Source organism: Hakea prostrata, chromosome 7 (assembly GCF_041222555.1).
Source record: "Hakea prostrata isolate BN-2017 chromosome 7, UWA_Hpros_2, whole genome shotgun sequence".
Lineage (NCBI taxonomy): Eukaryota > Viridiplantae > Streptophyta > Magnoliopsida > Proteales > Proteaceae > Hakea > Hakea prostrata.
Genome location: NC_142606.1, coordinates 65,707,101 through 65,723,246, shown reverse-complemented (window position 1 = coordinate 65,723,246; position 16,146 = coordinate 65,707,101). Strand labels below are relative to the sequence as shown.

At 40.5% G+C, this 16,146-nt stretch overlaps 1 protein-coding gene across 1 annotated transcript; it reads left to right on the top strand.

The window, feature by feature from the left end:
- The first annotated feature begins 11,921 nt into the window (after positions 1–11,921).
- LOC149011732 (UPF0481 protein At3g47200-like) lies at positions 11,922–13,999 on the top strand. The gene is made up of 2 exons (XM_089163444.1): positions 11,922–11,987; positions 12,107–13,999. Exon 2 carries the CDS (start codon positions 12,371–12,373, stop codon positions 13,751–13,753), a length of 1,383 nt encoding a protein of 460 aa, XP_089019570.1. The 5' UTR covers positions 11,922–11,987; positions 12,107–12,370; the 3' UTR covers positions 13,754–13,999.
- Positions 14,000–16,146: the final 2,147 nt, after the last annotated feature.

Sequence of the window (16,146 nt, the reverse complement as noted above, 5' to 3'; positions counted from 1 at the left end):
TCTTTCTTCATTATCCTCTCGATTTTGAAAAATTACTTTTCTCGCTCCTCGCTAACTCGAAAGTTGTTTGCAGGAGTCTTGTTGGTAACTTCCACAACCAAGTGGAAGCAAGCATTAGACTCGTAGGTTGAGCAATGAAGTTTCTAGGCTTCGGGAAATCTCTCGAAGCTAAAGATGTTGAGATTGCTCGCCTTCGGAATCTAGCTTGGGAGGTGGCAGGAGAAAAGAATTCGATGATTGGTCGTCTTCGGTCGGACTTGGATGATGCCAGGGGAGAAGATCCGGCGACCGGAGCGGACAGTTGGAAAGTCGGGAGCTAAAGGATCTGAAACATTACCCGAAAGGCAAGCCGTTCGTTCCTTTGCCCGAATCCCTTCCAACCGATGTTCGCAGAGCCTCGTCTTCAAGTATTTACACAAGAAGCCTTTTGTTGATATGCTGAATGCTTATAACTTGCAAAGCGCATCGGGATGGTGAGAACGAAGTATGGGAATCAATATTAAGGAAAGATCCTCATTTTGATACGACTCCCTACAAGGTGCTGTTTGCCATCCCGAAGTATTTACCGACCCGGGTATTCCTCCTCCCGACTGGACCAAGGATAAGATTGATCCTCCACCTTCCGATCCAGATATTATGCAATATCCTGGAAGATTCTCCCGTTTATTCTCCGCCGGAAGAAGTCAATTATGACGAGCTTGTGCCGAATGCGAGTTTGGTCGAGGACCATTCTTCTCCCGGACAAGCCGGACAAAGAGTATGAAATTGCGGAGGATTTTCCGAATATCGAAATATTTTTGTAATCCTCATTTCTTCTCTTCTTTTCCTTGACTCCCACCAATGGTTGACTCATATGTTTGTTCTAGCAAAGTCGCGTCGATCTTGTATAACTTGTTAACAACACCAGTAATGACTTTCTTCTTTGATCAAAGATTGTATCCAGCTCTTGTAATTATTTTGATACCGGCTCTTTTGGATCTTCTCGAAGAAATAAGAAATTACTTTATCTTTGAACTTTGCTAGCCACTTGAATCGCCGTTGCATTAGGTCTTAGTTGTCCGAAACAATGCCTTTACTTAAGGATTTCCGGAGAAATACAATAAGTCCGAGAAGGAACTCACTGGGTTTCGGGGCGGGGCTGGTTTTAACCGTGCCTTATACTTAAGGATTTCCGGAGAAATACAATAAGTCCGAGAAGGAACTCACTCGGGTTTTAAACCGATGCCTTATACTTAAGGATTTCCGGAGAAATACAATAAGTCTGAGAAGGAACTCACTCGGGTTTTAAACCGATGCCTTATACTTAAGGATAATTCAAAAATTCAATAAGTCTCGAAGGAACTCACTCGGGTATCAAACCGACGCCTTGCAAAAGGAACTCACTCGGATTTTCATCCGATGCCCCGACTTAAGAAAGTTCGAAAAATTTTCCATAAGTGTTGAAGTGTTGAAGGACCCACACGAATTTTCATCCGATGCCTTATAGTTGGATCTTGTTCTTGAATGTGGTGTATGATGCCCCCCAATCAAAAGATAGTTTGTTGAAAACCAAAAATTGCATTGATTGAGTTGAAAATGATTACATCACGAACAAAATCGAAATCATCCTCAAGGATAAAACTTTTTGAGATGCCTAGCATTCCACGAACGATCCAACTCTTTCTGGGAATCAATGTTCTTCAGCCTGTAAGCTCCTGAACCGACCGGTTTCACAACCATATAAGGTCCTTCCCAGGAAGGGTCCAACTTTCTTTGGTGACGCGGGTCGGAAGCTAGGGTGTTTCTCAACACCAAATCTCCGGCTAAGTACCGACGATTCTTCACTCGAGTATTATAATGAGACGCTATCCTTCTTTGATAATGTTGAGTTCGTGCTATTGCCTTTGCCCGAACTTCGTCCAACAAATCAAGACTATCAAGCAGTCCTTGTTCATTTGCTTTTTCCTCGAACTCACGATCCCGTAACGTCCCCGCCATTATCTCCACAAAGCCAATGCTTCGGATCCATATGCCAACCCGAATGGAGTTTCTCCCGTAGGTGTTCGAACCGTAGTTCTATAAGCCCACAAGACATTATGTAGTTCTTCGACCCAAGAAGCTTTGTCACTTCGAGTCTTCTCTTTATTCCTTCCAAAGAGTGTTCGGTTAGTAACCTCTACCTGGCCATTGCTTTGGGGGTATGCCACCGAGGACATACGATGCTCGATCATATATGTTCCACAGAATTGCTCAAATTGTGGACAATCGAACCGAGTACCATGGTCAAGTGACAATTATCTTTGGAATCCCAAAGCGATATATGATTGATTCAAGCACAAATTTCTCCACTTTTTTCTCAAGAATTGTCGCCAGGTAATCGGCTTCTACCCATTTTGTGAAGTAATCAATTGCTACTATCGGATATTCCCGTCCGCCCGATGCCTTGGTGAATTTGCCCATGATATCAATTCCCCACATTGCAAAGGGAATAGGATTTAGAATTGAAGTCATAATTTCCGCCGGCGCTTCGACATCGTAGCATGAATTTGACAAGCTACTACATCGACGAACGTAGTCCATAGCAGCCTCTTGGATCTTAGGCCAATATAACCCAAGTCTTAGAATTTTGTGGGCCGGGGCTCGCCACCCATGTGAGCGCCACAAATTCCTTCATGAACCTCAGCCAAAGCTGATTTTGCTCCTTCGGGGCCTATACATCTCATAAGGGGTCCAAAGATAAGATCTTTTGTATAGTCTCCCATTCCGAATGACAAATCTAGTTGATCGAATCTTGATCAACCTTGCCTCTACCGGATCCTCGGGTAACTTGTCATCTCTTAGATATTCGATTATTGGATCCATCCAAAGAACGTTCGCTTCAATATAAGAAATTTCTTTCTCATGATAACTTGGAAAAGTTACCTCTTCAATGTAGACCGAAGGGTCTAGATTCTTTTCCTTGGCATTGGCTAGTCGGGATAGCTCATCTCGCCACCGAATTTTCATTCCTCGAAATCCGAGATATCTTCAAATTCCGAAATTGGTTCTGAAATGCCCGCACTATCTCCCGATATTTTTGCAAGCGTGGTTCTTTAATGCCATACTCCCCCGGACTTGGTTGACTATAAGCCGAGAGTCACTATAAATAGTAACATCTGCAATAGCTAATGCCTTTGACAACCGAAGTCCCGCTATCGTGGCCTCATATTCCGCTTCGTTATTACTTGCATCAAATGCGAATCTCAAAGCATATCGAATAATAAATCCCGCTGGACTTTTTAATAGAATTCCAGCGCCGCTCCATCTTTATTACACTCGAACCATCCACATATACCTCCCAAGTGGTTGGTATAATGGGATCTTCAATGGTGGGTTCCACCCGTGCAAAGTAGTTTCTACTACAAAGTCGGCTAATGCCCGAGCCTTGATTGCAGTCTCGGGGCTTAAAGCTCACTTGGAACTCACTTAGCTCAACCGACCAGATACCATCCTTCCGCACAAATCAGGTTTGTTAAGAACTTTACTAAGAGGAAAAGTTGTAAATACCTCAATTGGATGAGCCCGAAAAATATGGCCTTAGCTTCCCGGCGGCCATCATGAGAGCCGAGCTCGCTTCCAATCTGCGAATATCTCGTCTCCGCATCTAGCAACACGTGGCTTGCATAGTAAATCGGCCACTCGTTTCTTATCTTTCTCCCGAACAAGTACCGCACCGACCGCCGAAAGGGATGTCGCTAGATATAGCTGTAATATTTCCCCTTCTCCGGCCCGGGACAGGATCGGTGGTTGTCCAAGTGCTTCTTTTAATTCCTCGAAAGCTTTCTCGCACTCTTCAGTCCACTTTGCTTCCTTACGCCCCTTCAGGTCTTTAAGTGCCTTGAAGAAAGGCAAACATTTTTCTCCGACTTGGAGATAAATCGATTTAAGGCAAAGAACTCTCCCCGTCAAACATTGTACATCCCGAACGGTTTTGGGAGCCTCCATATCAATCGAGCTTGTATTTTGGCAGGATTTGCCTCAATTCCCCCCTCGTGATACCATGAAACCCAAGAATTTGCCCGAGGAGACTCCAAAGGCACATTTTTCGGGGTTCAACTTCATTTGATGTTTCCTCAGATCGAGAAAACCTCACCAAATCTGCAATGTGATTTGCTTTTGTAAAGCTTTTCACCAAAGATGTCGTCAACATATGCTTCAACATTCTTTCCTATCAGCTCTTTGAAAATCTTGTTGACGGCCCTCCGATATGTTGCTCCCGCATTCTTCAGGCCAAAAGGCATTACCTTGTAATAATAGCTTTCACGATCAGTCATGAAAGCCGTATACTTCTCATCCTCCTTATTCATAAGGATCCGATTATACCCCGAGTAGGCATCCATGAAACTTAAAGTTTCATATCCTGCAGTAGCATCTATCAAGAGGTCAATCCGAGGCAACGGGTAGCAATCTTTTGGGCAAGCTTTGTTTAGATCCGTGTAGTCTGTACACATCCTCCACTTCCCATTCGCCTTTTTCACCATCACCACGTTGGCCAACCAAGTTGGGCACTCGATTGGTTCTATGAAACCAGAATTCTTAAGTTTTTCAACTTCGTTCCGAACGGCTTCATACTTTTCAATAGAGAAATTTCTTCTTTTCTGTATCACCGGTTTCGCCTTAGGGTCTATCCAGAGTTTGTGCTCTGCAATGGCCCGATCGATCCCAGGCATGTCCTCAGCAGACCATGCGAATACATCCTTATTCCGTTGAAGAAATAACTTCAACTCATCTTTAAACTCTTCCAACTGTTCAGACCCGACATAAGTAATCTTTTTCGCATCCTCGGTACACAGCCTGGATTTGCTCCAGCTTTCTCCACCGGTTCGGGCCTTTGCATCTCTCGTCTCTTCCCGATCATCTCGAACTTCTATGGGGAGGGCAGTAACCCTCCTCGGACCCTCCTTGTCTTTTAAATAGGCAACATAACACCGCCGAGAGATCTTCCGGGTCGGAGGAGACTTGACCGATTCCCATATCAGTCGGGAATTTTATCTTCAGTGCTTTGTCGAAACAATAGCACCTATCTTGGATAAAGATGGTCGCCCGAGAATCATATTATAGGCTGGTAGTTCTCGAACCACCAGAAAATTGATTCGGACAGTTTGTTTCTTTGGGAAAACTTCCAATGGAAAGATCCAACTGAACCGATCCTTCCGCTACCGCAGATGACCCCCGCAAAGCCATATAGGTGTGTAGATGATGGTTTCATCAAGTCTTGATCCACCTTCAATTTTTGATACACTTCGTAAGAAATTAGGTCAGCCGCAGACCCCGTATCAATCAATACTCTATGCACTTCCCGCCGTGCAATCTCTACCTTGATGACTATAGCATCATCATGAGGTAAACAAACATCTCTTTCGTCTTCTTCGCTAAAGGTGATAGAATCTTCACCATTCAGCTTCTTCCGCTTCGCGCCTCTCCGGCTCCAACAAATTTGGATTTGGTTTTTAAACTCCGGAATGATTCGGGCTCTGGACCCCCGAAGATGGTAAGGATCGGTGACCGAGTAGCAGCTTCAATCACCTCCTTGCCTTTTTTGGACTTCGGGGCCTCCCTTGATCGTTCTGAACTAACCGAACGATTCCTTTTAGGGGCAGCCGCACGTGGCCCACGTGGCTCCTCCCTTCTCCCGCTAACAAAACGGACAGATGTCCCCGAGATATCAATCTCTCAATATCCGCCTTCGTATGACGACAACTCATTAGTATAATGACCATAGTCCTTGTGGAATCGGCAATACTTTTCCCGATCCCGCTCGCTCTCCGGGTTTCAAAAGAATTTTAGGCGGCCACTTCAAAATATTTTTTCTTTTGAGGATATTCAAAATATCGGCCCGAGGATCATTCAATGGAGTGTACTCACTTCTACCGGGGATCTTTGGCGCCAAGGTTGGGATCTTCCAACCCGATCATGAACATTCTTCTTTGGCTTCTCGTTCGCTCAGGAGCCTTCTATTCCTTATTGGAGACTTTATTATCTCCTTGGCGCGCATCTAGAATCTCCATGACTTCAGCCTCGCTTCGGCATCTCCGTACCAACTCAAGCATAAGTCGTGGGTATATCCCGTAGTAATAACTCCAGGAGTTTCCGATTTGTGAGTCCCGTGAATAGAGCGGTTACGGCTACTGTTCATCCAAGTTCTCTATCTCCATTGTCACTTTGTTGAATCTTTTCGAAACTCTCCGATCGATTCGTTCTTTCCTTGTTTGACAAGAAACAAGGTTTCTTCCGTTTTCTTGACCTCGTATCCCACTCCGGGAATCGCCCTATGAATTGGCGCGCCAATTCGTCAAAGTTTACGATCCTTCTCGAGGGGAGGTTAGAAAACCACTTTTGTGCCGCTCCAGTTAGAGATGAACCGAAACCCCGCATAAAATTTCATCGAATACTTGAAACCGCCATGGTCCGTTGGTAATAGCCGATGTGAGCTGTTGGATCTCCGGAGCCATCGAATGTTGAGAAGGTAGGTAAACGGAAGTTATGGGGAAACCGATATCCCGCAATTGGCTCAACAAAAGGAGTCTTCCGAATGACCGAGTAAATATCCTCGCTTATTCTTCCCTTAGCCAATTGCCCTAACTTCTCATTGATGTTGGCCAATTCTTGACCAACTGGCGGGTCGGGTGATCTTCAAGAATACGATCACGACCTCGATTAACACGATCATTACGTGCTACTCGATCATCACGAACAGCCGGTCCTTCACGAACGTTTCTCTCGTCACAAATCGCTTCGATCATCACGAACGGTTCTTCCGACAATGGGTGAGTGAGTTCTTACCCCAAGTATCCAACCTTGTATTTGAATCGGTTTGTACTCTCTTGCGGTCCGTCGAACCGATCGTCTCGCCTTGGTTGATCAATCCTCCGAAGTCCTCGGTCTCCTTCACGGAAATTCTGATCAACATTCCGGTCTTCAGCCATTCTTTGGTCACGTGGCAATGCACGTCTCCCCTCAATCGTGTTGATCGAGGTTCTTGTGGTAAAACCACTCGTCCGGTGAGCAAGCGGAGTGCTTGGCTCACCTCCAAGAGTTGAATCTTTACCCGATCCAATTGATCTTGGATTGTATCAGGAGGAAGATTACGTCCTCCCCGGCCTTTATCCACCTCGACAGGATTTTGGCTTTCCGGGAATATCTGGATTATTCACCCCGGTATCCGAACACCGGAATTGCATTGTGCAGCGGCTGCTGCGGCTGATCTAGTCACCATGGCTTTTTCAAGTCTTTCCCACAGACGGCGCCAATTGATGCGTCCAAAATATGCTCAGCCCTTGGATCTCCACGTGATGTCCTCGCAAAACGAAAGCGTCGGATGTGGCCCGACCGCTAGGGTCGGGAGTCCACCTCCGAAGGCTAAGTCGCTTGATGAACTTAATCACAAACGGCTCTGCTAGAAGCACGGAGGCTAATGAATGAAGAAACGGGAAAGGTGATCTAGATAGCAGACGCCGATAGTTTAGGTCTATCGCATGTATCCGAACCTCGAGTCTCGGGATAGTATTCTTTTTGATCTCCGTCCCCTCACCTTGTATGGTAGTGAGGTTTATATAGAGTGTACCTTCAAATCTCCTTCGTTGGATGCACTCGAGCCTTCTTCGGGTAGTCGTTGGATCTTATCAATAAGATCCGTTGAGCGATAGACTTCTACTAGTTTGGGCTAGTAGAGGACTCCTGAGATAACCGTTAGGTTATGCGATAGTTATCCCTTTGATGATGATTATCCGCAGCCGTCAGTTCGAGTCTGCTGTCATCAGGGTGATTACCCTAATCCATAAGTAAGATTAGGGCACGCCACCCCCCCACCCTTTCCTTTTTCCCCCCCCCCCCCCCCCCCCCCCCCCCCCCCCCCGCCCCCCCGGCCCTTTCCCCCCCCCCCCCCCGGCCGGGGGCCCGGCCCCTTTTTGACCCGGTCAGATCATAAACTCTCCATATCAGTATTGAATCAAAGTCTAGGAATAATAGCCCTGAGAAGAATTTGGAATTGTGGAAAGAGATGATTGCAGGATCTGATAGGGGGCTGCAGTGCTGTCTTCGTGGTAAGCTGGACATGCAAGACCCAAATAAGTCTCTTCGAGATCCTGTATACCGATGAAAATCACTTTATCTTTTGTTTGAATTCAAATTTGAATTTGGTGGGTCCCACTTAGTGTTAAACGTGAATAGGTGTTTGGTATCATTAAGAGGGCCTTGGGAGAGATAAATGGAGAGAGAAAAAATGAGTTTCTAGTGACTTCTAAAGAGGGTTTTGTCCAAAAACGGGATTGAGTCTTTTGAGTCTTCTTCTTCTTGTGGTTTTGCAAGAATAGGGTTCTCTTCTCTCTTGTATTCTTTCCATTGCAATTCCATTGAAGCTTGAGCTTGGATTGAAGGGTTTCTTCAAGAGCTTAAGGTGGAAGGGTATTCTAAGGAGGTTTGAGAGGTAATGTGACCGGTTGAGGTTACATTGTATCACACTCAAATCTTGTACTATTTTTGAAGATTAAAATAGTGAAATCCCTCCCTGTGGATGTAGCTAATCTCGAAATATTTCGGGTTAGTGAACCACGTAAAATTCTTGTTTGTTGTTTGCATTTCCTTTTTTTCATTCTTGTGGTGGTTTGTTGTTTATTTGCTTTGTGATTGCCTTTCAACTTATTTGTACAAGATCTTGGTTTATTTTTTTCATTTGGGTGATTTGTTTAATCATCCGGTTCTGTGGATTGGGTCTTGGCTTCTACATATACTACCGGTGTAACCCAGTTCCTCACCATCGTATTGGGTCCAAGTATAAGATATACCCTACATATGATTTTGCATGTCCTTTTGTTGATGCATGCTATTGAAGTATAACACATGCCCTTCGATCTAGGGAATATCGTGATCGGAATGCACAGTATTACATGCCCTCCGGTTTATTTATTGAATTTTTTGGAAGACAAAGTACCTATATAATGGTGTGAAGTACCTATCAGTACCTATGATACCCATTCCACATTTAAGAGCCACACACATATTCTTCCTCAACCGAATACCTCAATGGGAAGGAACAGCAGAACTGTTTGCACTATGGTGAACCAATATTCCTTCCTGTTAAGACTATATTCATGCAAAAAAAGAAGCTGAGTCAATTGAGAAAGGTACGTGACTGATCTTCCATCTTCCTCTATGTTCTGTCTTCTCGTTCTCATCTTTCCTTCTACCTGAGTTTCTTCAATCTTCACCATAATCTGTTTTCCGTGAGTTGCAACAGCCTTTGAGTGTGGGGATATCTCCTTTACATATCCCCCTTTCTCTAATTACCTTAAATTTTTTAAGAAAAAGTTTTCTTCAAAATTTTATACCATTTTCACGATTTTAGCTTTTTTATTTTGTTTAACTAAATTCTAATTGTATTTATTGTTTCCTAATTAAAAAAATAAAAAATAAAAAAAATTCAGTGGTATTTTAGTTCAACTTAAAAATTTTCATTTAAAAAAAATATATTTTCCTAAAAGTTGTCCAACTTTTGTGAATTTAGTTTCCTTTTTTTATGTTGTCAAAATCTATAATTTTTTTCATAAGGGGATTTGATTAACTTTCTTTAAAAATGTATTTTAATTACTTTTATTTTCTTATTACCTTAATTTTTTTATGGCAATCTTCAGTTTTTAGTTACTATTTTTTCAAGATGTTTTTTGTAATTTTGTTTTTTATTTTTTTATTCAAGAGAAAATCCCAAAATATCATATCACAATTATTAACAAAATTAGAAATAAAGCATATAAACAAATTTTAAGAGGGAAAATAACTTGAAAAAAAAAAAGATTTGTTAGAATTTCCGAAATATCTTACTACAATTATTAGCAAAATTAGAAAACCAAACATGAAAATGAAGCTTTTGAGGAAAAAAATTACTTGAAATAAGAATCCAGAGAAAATCTGGAAGACTTCTACCATTCATATGAATGATCGTGGATTATAATTCTCTTTCCTATTTGATATTTGATTTTACCAATTTAAGAAAAAAGTAAAAATATAATGGGTACCCAAAATTTATGTGGAAAGAACAAAAATTATTAGAAAACTAATACGTAGAATATGATATTTGATAATAATACAAAGGATAGAATGGTCATGGAAAAGATTTACGATAAAATCGGAGTATATGCTTTTATATAATAATAATAATAATAATAATAATAATAATAATAATAATAATAATAATAATAATAATAATAATAATAATAATATGATAGCATGATTTATAAAGAAGATTGTTTGAAAAAAAAATCTTTTATTCTATTTTCTAGGAAAAATTTCTTTCTCGATTTAATTGTTTGAGATTGAAAAAAAAAATATTGAGATTGAAAAAAAATATATCTTTTACTCTCTTTTCTTGGAATTTTTTTCTCGATTTAATTTAATTTTACGCATTTAAATAAAATTATATAAAAAGGGTACCAATAATTTATGAGTAAAAAATAAAATGACAACAAATCTAATACAAAAAATATGACATTTAAATAAAGACAAAGGATACAATAGTCAAGTGAAAGATTTGCGGAAAAAGAGTAGTACATGCTTTTATAATAGTAGTATGATATATATATATATATATATAACCATATCATTAATGTTTAATGACTAATTATCTCTTTTTAAAACTATTTATTAACATAATGTATTAAATAACTTGAGAGACACTTTGGCCCTTTATGTTTGAAATTTGAATGTACATAATGGCGGTTAACGGTGTTAGTTTGCTTGGAACCTACACGTAATATATTGCATTAATGAGACCCGACATTAGTTTATTGTCACTAAAGAGACCCGCATGTAAAAAAACTCAAATGTTAATAAAAAATCACATAGTAGACCCCACAAGATAAGTTAAAGTTTTTAACAAATGATTTTTTTTTAATTGGGAAAAAAATGGTGACACATCAGCAAAAAGTTTATTTACTTATATTTCCACTCTAATGTAGCAATAAAATTAACTTTAAGATTTATTAAATCTATGTACTTTTCCTTTCACATTTTATCCACCCCATTGTATTCTCTAAAACAAACGGTCTTTTTGGTAAAATGAGACAAAAGGAACAGAGGTGTCTTGGAAAATATTTCAATCCAATTAAATGTAGTCCACGTCCTTTATTTCTTGTCTTGTATTTTCTAGGGTTGTGGTCGTGCCACCTTAGTGAATAAGTGAATTCAATAATCTGCAACTGACCTTGACTAAAGCTATAATGGGACAAATATGAAAAATGAAAAAGAAGGCAGAGGCAAGAAATAGAGACATTAATTGAGAGAGAAAAAATATAACTATGAAGCGAGCGAGTGACCAAATCAAAAAAGAAAATAAGAAAATAGTGTATAAATTATAAGATTTTGGCATGGGTATCAAATAGGTGGGGAGTTTATGCATAGCTAAGGTGTCTTCCTAAAACTTGCATGAGAACCAAATAAAATGCAATTTCATTGAAATTGTTTCACAAAATTTGTCATGGAAAAGAAGGGGAGACTACTACACTTGAGGAGCATAATAAAGCTACGCCATGTATTTTGCATTCGAGAAAAATGAAAAATGAACTTATTGATTCGATCATGGCTGGGATGATTTGCTTCACAGACGAGATCTCTGGTTCAAGTCCAGCGTGGGGCAGCTGATGAGATCGTACAATTTGCAAGTTAGCTTGCTTTTGTCATTTTATGTTGCATGGTTGTGGAAATTTCAAACTTTGCGAGTTGTTTGCATTTTTGTCATTTTATCAGCTATATATAGTCTCCTCCACTCAATTATTCTGTTTTTGGTAGGGCCCTTCCTTTATTGATGACAAAGAAAAAAGTAAAAAATGCCAAAGACTCACTGGTTGTCAACGATTGATACATGCATTTATCATTACATAGGACACTTTACTTTTTGGTTTATGTATCGTCTAGGACTCTGAGGCCAGCATTCTTTCTTATCAAGAATTGGTGGTTACCTGCACAAACTGCGTATAATGGTTAGTATTTCATCTCATTTTCCATGTTAGAAAGAGCTTCATATTGTTTTGTTTCCTGCAACTTTACTAATTGATTATTACACTTCTGTGGTATTTGTGTTCTTTCCTCTTCTTCTTAGTTGAAAAGAACAGTAGCTAGGGAGCTTCATTCAATGGCAAATGCTTCTAGTTTTTCTGGTGATTCTAGTATATTTATGAACAACAATGACAAAAACAAGAATATTCCGATCAAATCCAAGGAGGAAAACTAGAACAGGTAAGTTCACTTCACTCAATGGCCAATAGTATTGCTGGTTCTTTTAGTGATTCAACAACATTTGTGAAGGAAAACTTTAACTTGTTGATATGATGATTGCCAGCAGAACATCGATGAAGTCAAGATAATGATCGAGTCCGTGGGAGAAAAACTAAAAGAGGTCAGTCCGTTGCAATCTCGTTATAATATATACCATGTTCCCAGACGGCTTTACAAGCTAAACCCAGACGCTTACAGAGCTGACACGGTCTCAATTGGCCCTCTGCACCATAATGACGACCGCTTATGGATCACGGAAACACATAAGTTGCAGTATTTGAATCACCTTCTAAATGGATGTGAGAAAACCTTTAAGATTTGTATCGATGATCTGAGTGGTTTGGAGGAAAAAGCCCGTAAATGTTATTCAGATACAATGAATTTAGAAAAGGCTGAGTTTGTCAAGATGATGATGATGGATAGCTGCTTTATACTTCAGTTCCTTGACAGCTGGCGTTTAGGAACGGATGATCATCATTTCATATCGAATGAGTCATGGGGTAGTGATATCCTTAATGATTTGATTAAGCTTGAAAATCAGCTTCCTTTATTTGTTGTTGAGCATTTACATGGCCTACTATTTGATGATGGTGTCTCATTCTGTGATTATATTTATGACTCGTTGATAATGCCAGTTGCAGAAGATTTGAATGGCTCAATCCATTTTAGTGCTGAAGAAAAAGAAACGTTAATACGGATAGATGGTGGAGCAAAGCATTTTCTTGATTTATTAAGACGTGCTCTCATCGCATCTCCAAGGGAGAAACCATCTAACGAAAGGGATTTGCAGCTTGCTTGTAATGCCACAGAACTTATGAGAGCCAATACCAGTGCCATAAGTGGCGGAGCAAAGCATTTTCTTGATTTATTAAGACGTATTCTCTTCCCATCTCCAAGGGAGATACCATCTAATGAAAGGAATTTTCTGCTTGCTCGTAATGCCACGGAACTTAAGAGTGCCGGCGTCAAATTTCGGAAGAATAAGAATGCTTCTAATCTATTCGACATAAATTTTGACAAGGGAGTATTGACAATCCCAACGATTGAGCTCTCCGATGACACGGAAGTCGTCCTTAGAAACTTGATCGCCTTGGAGCAAGAAAATTTGGGGACTAGTCAATTCTTCACATCCTATGCAGCCTTCATGGATGACCTCGTTGACACTACTAAGGACGTCACTTTGCTAACACAGAAAGGAATTATTATTAATGGGCTTGGGAGCCCAGAAGATGTAGCGACTTTATTCAACAAAATTGTCAAACATGTTATCGTCGGGAATAGGAATACTAATTACCTCTCTTGTGTTATCAAGGATTTGAATGAATATTACAATATATCATGGAATAAAAGGATGGCAAATCTGAGGCAAACCTATTTCAACTCGCCGTGGGCAGGAATTTCAGTGGCTGCTGCAATGCTCGTCATCATCTTGACAATGATACAGACTATTTGTTCTCTCTTACAAATTTAAAAATGAAAGGGCGCTCAAAACTCTATCATGTATCCTTTTCTGTAGTCTTAGATCATCCTAGCCATTATGTATTGCATGTGCCATATTTGCTTGTTTTTCTTCCATGTGTTTGGTTATTGAAGTACTGTAATGGAGACATGAATTTCTCTTTTTAACCCCCCTCCCCTCCCAAAAAAAAAAATCTCACATTAAAGTCCCTGGATTGTTATGGATATCAAAAGCTATCCAACATTCAATTGTTTTCCCTTTCTTGGACTTACTACCTCTACCTATGAAGTCTAGAACATCCACTCCTATGAGAGCTCATGAAATGGTTGGGGAAAACGTTTGGCTTTATTCAGTCTAAGTTTATGTGATTGTTAGTTAGGTTTACATCTCTTCATACGCTAGCTCTAGATTGGGATCGGTACTCTTCCATGTAAATTAACCCAATATCTCTTTGTGATACCTATCTTGAACAGCTCAAGTGTCTTCGTCAATAGTAGTTGTGGCTGTTCAACTCAGTCATGTACAACTTTGCTTTTTCAATCACTCATGGTCGATTAGCAGTTGGCTTGTCCGATGGATTAATTCAAAAGCACATAAAAGTTACTCTAAAACCATTGGGAGATGAGTTTGTTAAGGTTATTGTAACAACCCCCATATTTCTAACTTGAGATGTGTATTGCAGGTTCAAGAACCCGAAGGTCTAGTCGAGTAAATTTGTGGAGTGTTCAGATAGAAGTCCATGATCCATACCCTGAACCCATGGATCTGGATCCCTTGTCTGAAGAGCCTGTCTTGCTTGGTAGTTGGTCTTCTGGAAGGCAAGTGATGTCTTGAGATGTCCGGAATGAAGGTAAGATCTCCCCCATCTCTTCTTTAGGGTTAGGCTGTACTTGGATATCAACCCCCTAGCAAAAGCACCCTTGTATGGCAAAATACATGGGGGGGTTGTTAGTGGCGGTCGATCAAACCAAGCAACCGCCCGGTCTGTTTTCCGGGGTTTTGCCCTATATTGCCCCCTGACTTCTATAAAAGGTAACCCTTGTCCAACTTACGAATATTTTATTCGTGGTTACCGTTTTTGGAGGTTAGACGGATGCGGAGAAGTGCCGAAAGCGGATCTGAAGTGCTGGCAGTGATCTGGAGATCAGTTCTTCCCTTTTTCTGGTGTTCTGAAGTGAGGTAATGGATTCACCCTTCATCATTTATCTCCTTTGTCTCTCAATTTCGTGTTAACCCATCCCCTCATCATGGTGGTTACCCTTTTTTATCTATTGTGACTCTCTTTCTAATCTACTTGAGGTGATTCATCCGAAAACGAAACCCTGCTTTCGTGAAAAGGATAATCCAGTCAAGGGGAGAGTTCTGGGTAATCCAATGATGGTAATTGTTAAGTTTCCTTCACCCTTTGGCTATAGGAGTGTTAGATTTGAGATTTAGGCCATGATCACTCGAAATCTTGATTGAAAACGGGTGATCAGAAGCTTGAGTTTCGGATTGAAACTCTCTATTTTTGGGGCGGTCACTCAACCTAAGCGACCGGCTGGTAAACAGTGACCAAATGACTTTTGGTTTTGATCCACTTTGATTCAATTAACTCATACATTATTGTAACCCTGTGTTTAGGTATTCTCTGTTTGAAAAGAAAGTCTTGTAATAGTTTACGGATTCTGTTTTATAGATAGTTTACTTATATGCAGGTAAGGACATTCAATCCTATCTTTATGAATAGACTTAAACATGCTAGTCCAGTGTCTGTTAGCATTAGCCTTTCTTTATATATGCTGCTGTAGTCATGTCTTATATATTAATCCTGTTATATTACTGTTGTTTGTCTTGTTTACATATATACTTTGTTGATTATTAATGTTATGTACTGATGATGGTTACTATATGGTTTTGATGGATGAGATATTCTTTTGGGATATCTTAGCTTGGGATATCAGAAGGCTATGGAATGGGACACATGCCTACTAATGTCTCCAGCAATGTCATGATTGTTGGATGACATTCTTAGGTAGAGTCTAGAATTGCATGGCTAGGTACCCCACATGCTACTACCCTTTCGGTAGGGGGATTGAAACCGAATGACCCGTGATGACAGTGATGTGACGTTGGTCCACTGTTAGTCATATAAATGTAGGGTTGCATATGTTAGGGTTGGGCTCATGGACGTCCAAGGAACTGACCGGGTGTCTTGAGGAGTCATGAGAGCTTCCGCTCCAATAATATGTGGATGACCATAAGGTTAAGGAGTGGAGTCCAACAGCGGTAGCCAATCCTTGAGGATTCTCATTCCTAGGTTGCGAAGGATACTGAACCGAGTTGGTTGGTACCATAGGGGATGTATCTGGACTTCATGTAGACATGTTACCAGTATGACCTTGCATTGGATTAGAAACCCCGAC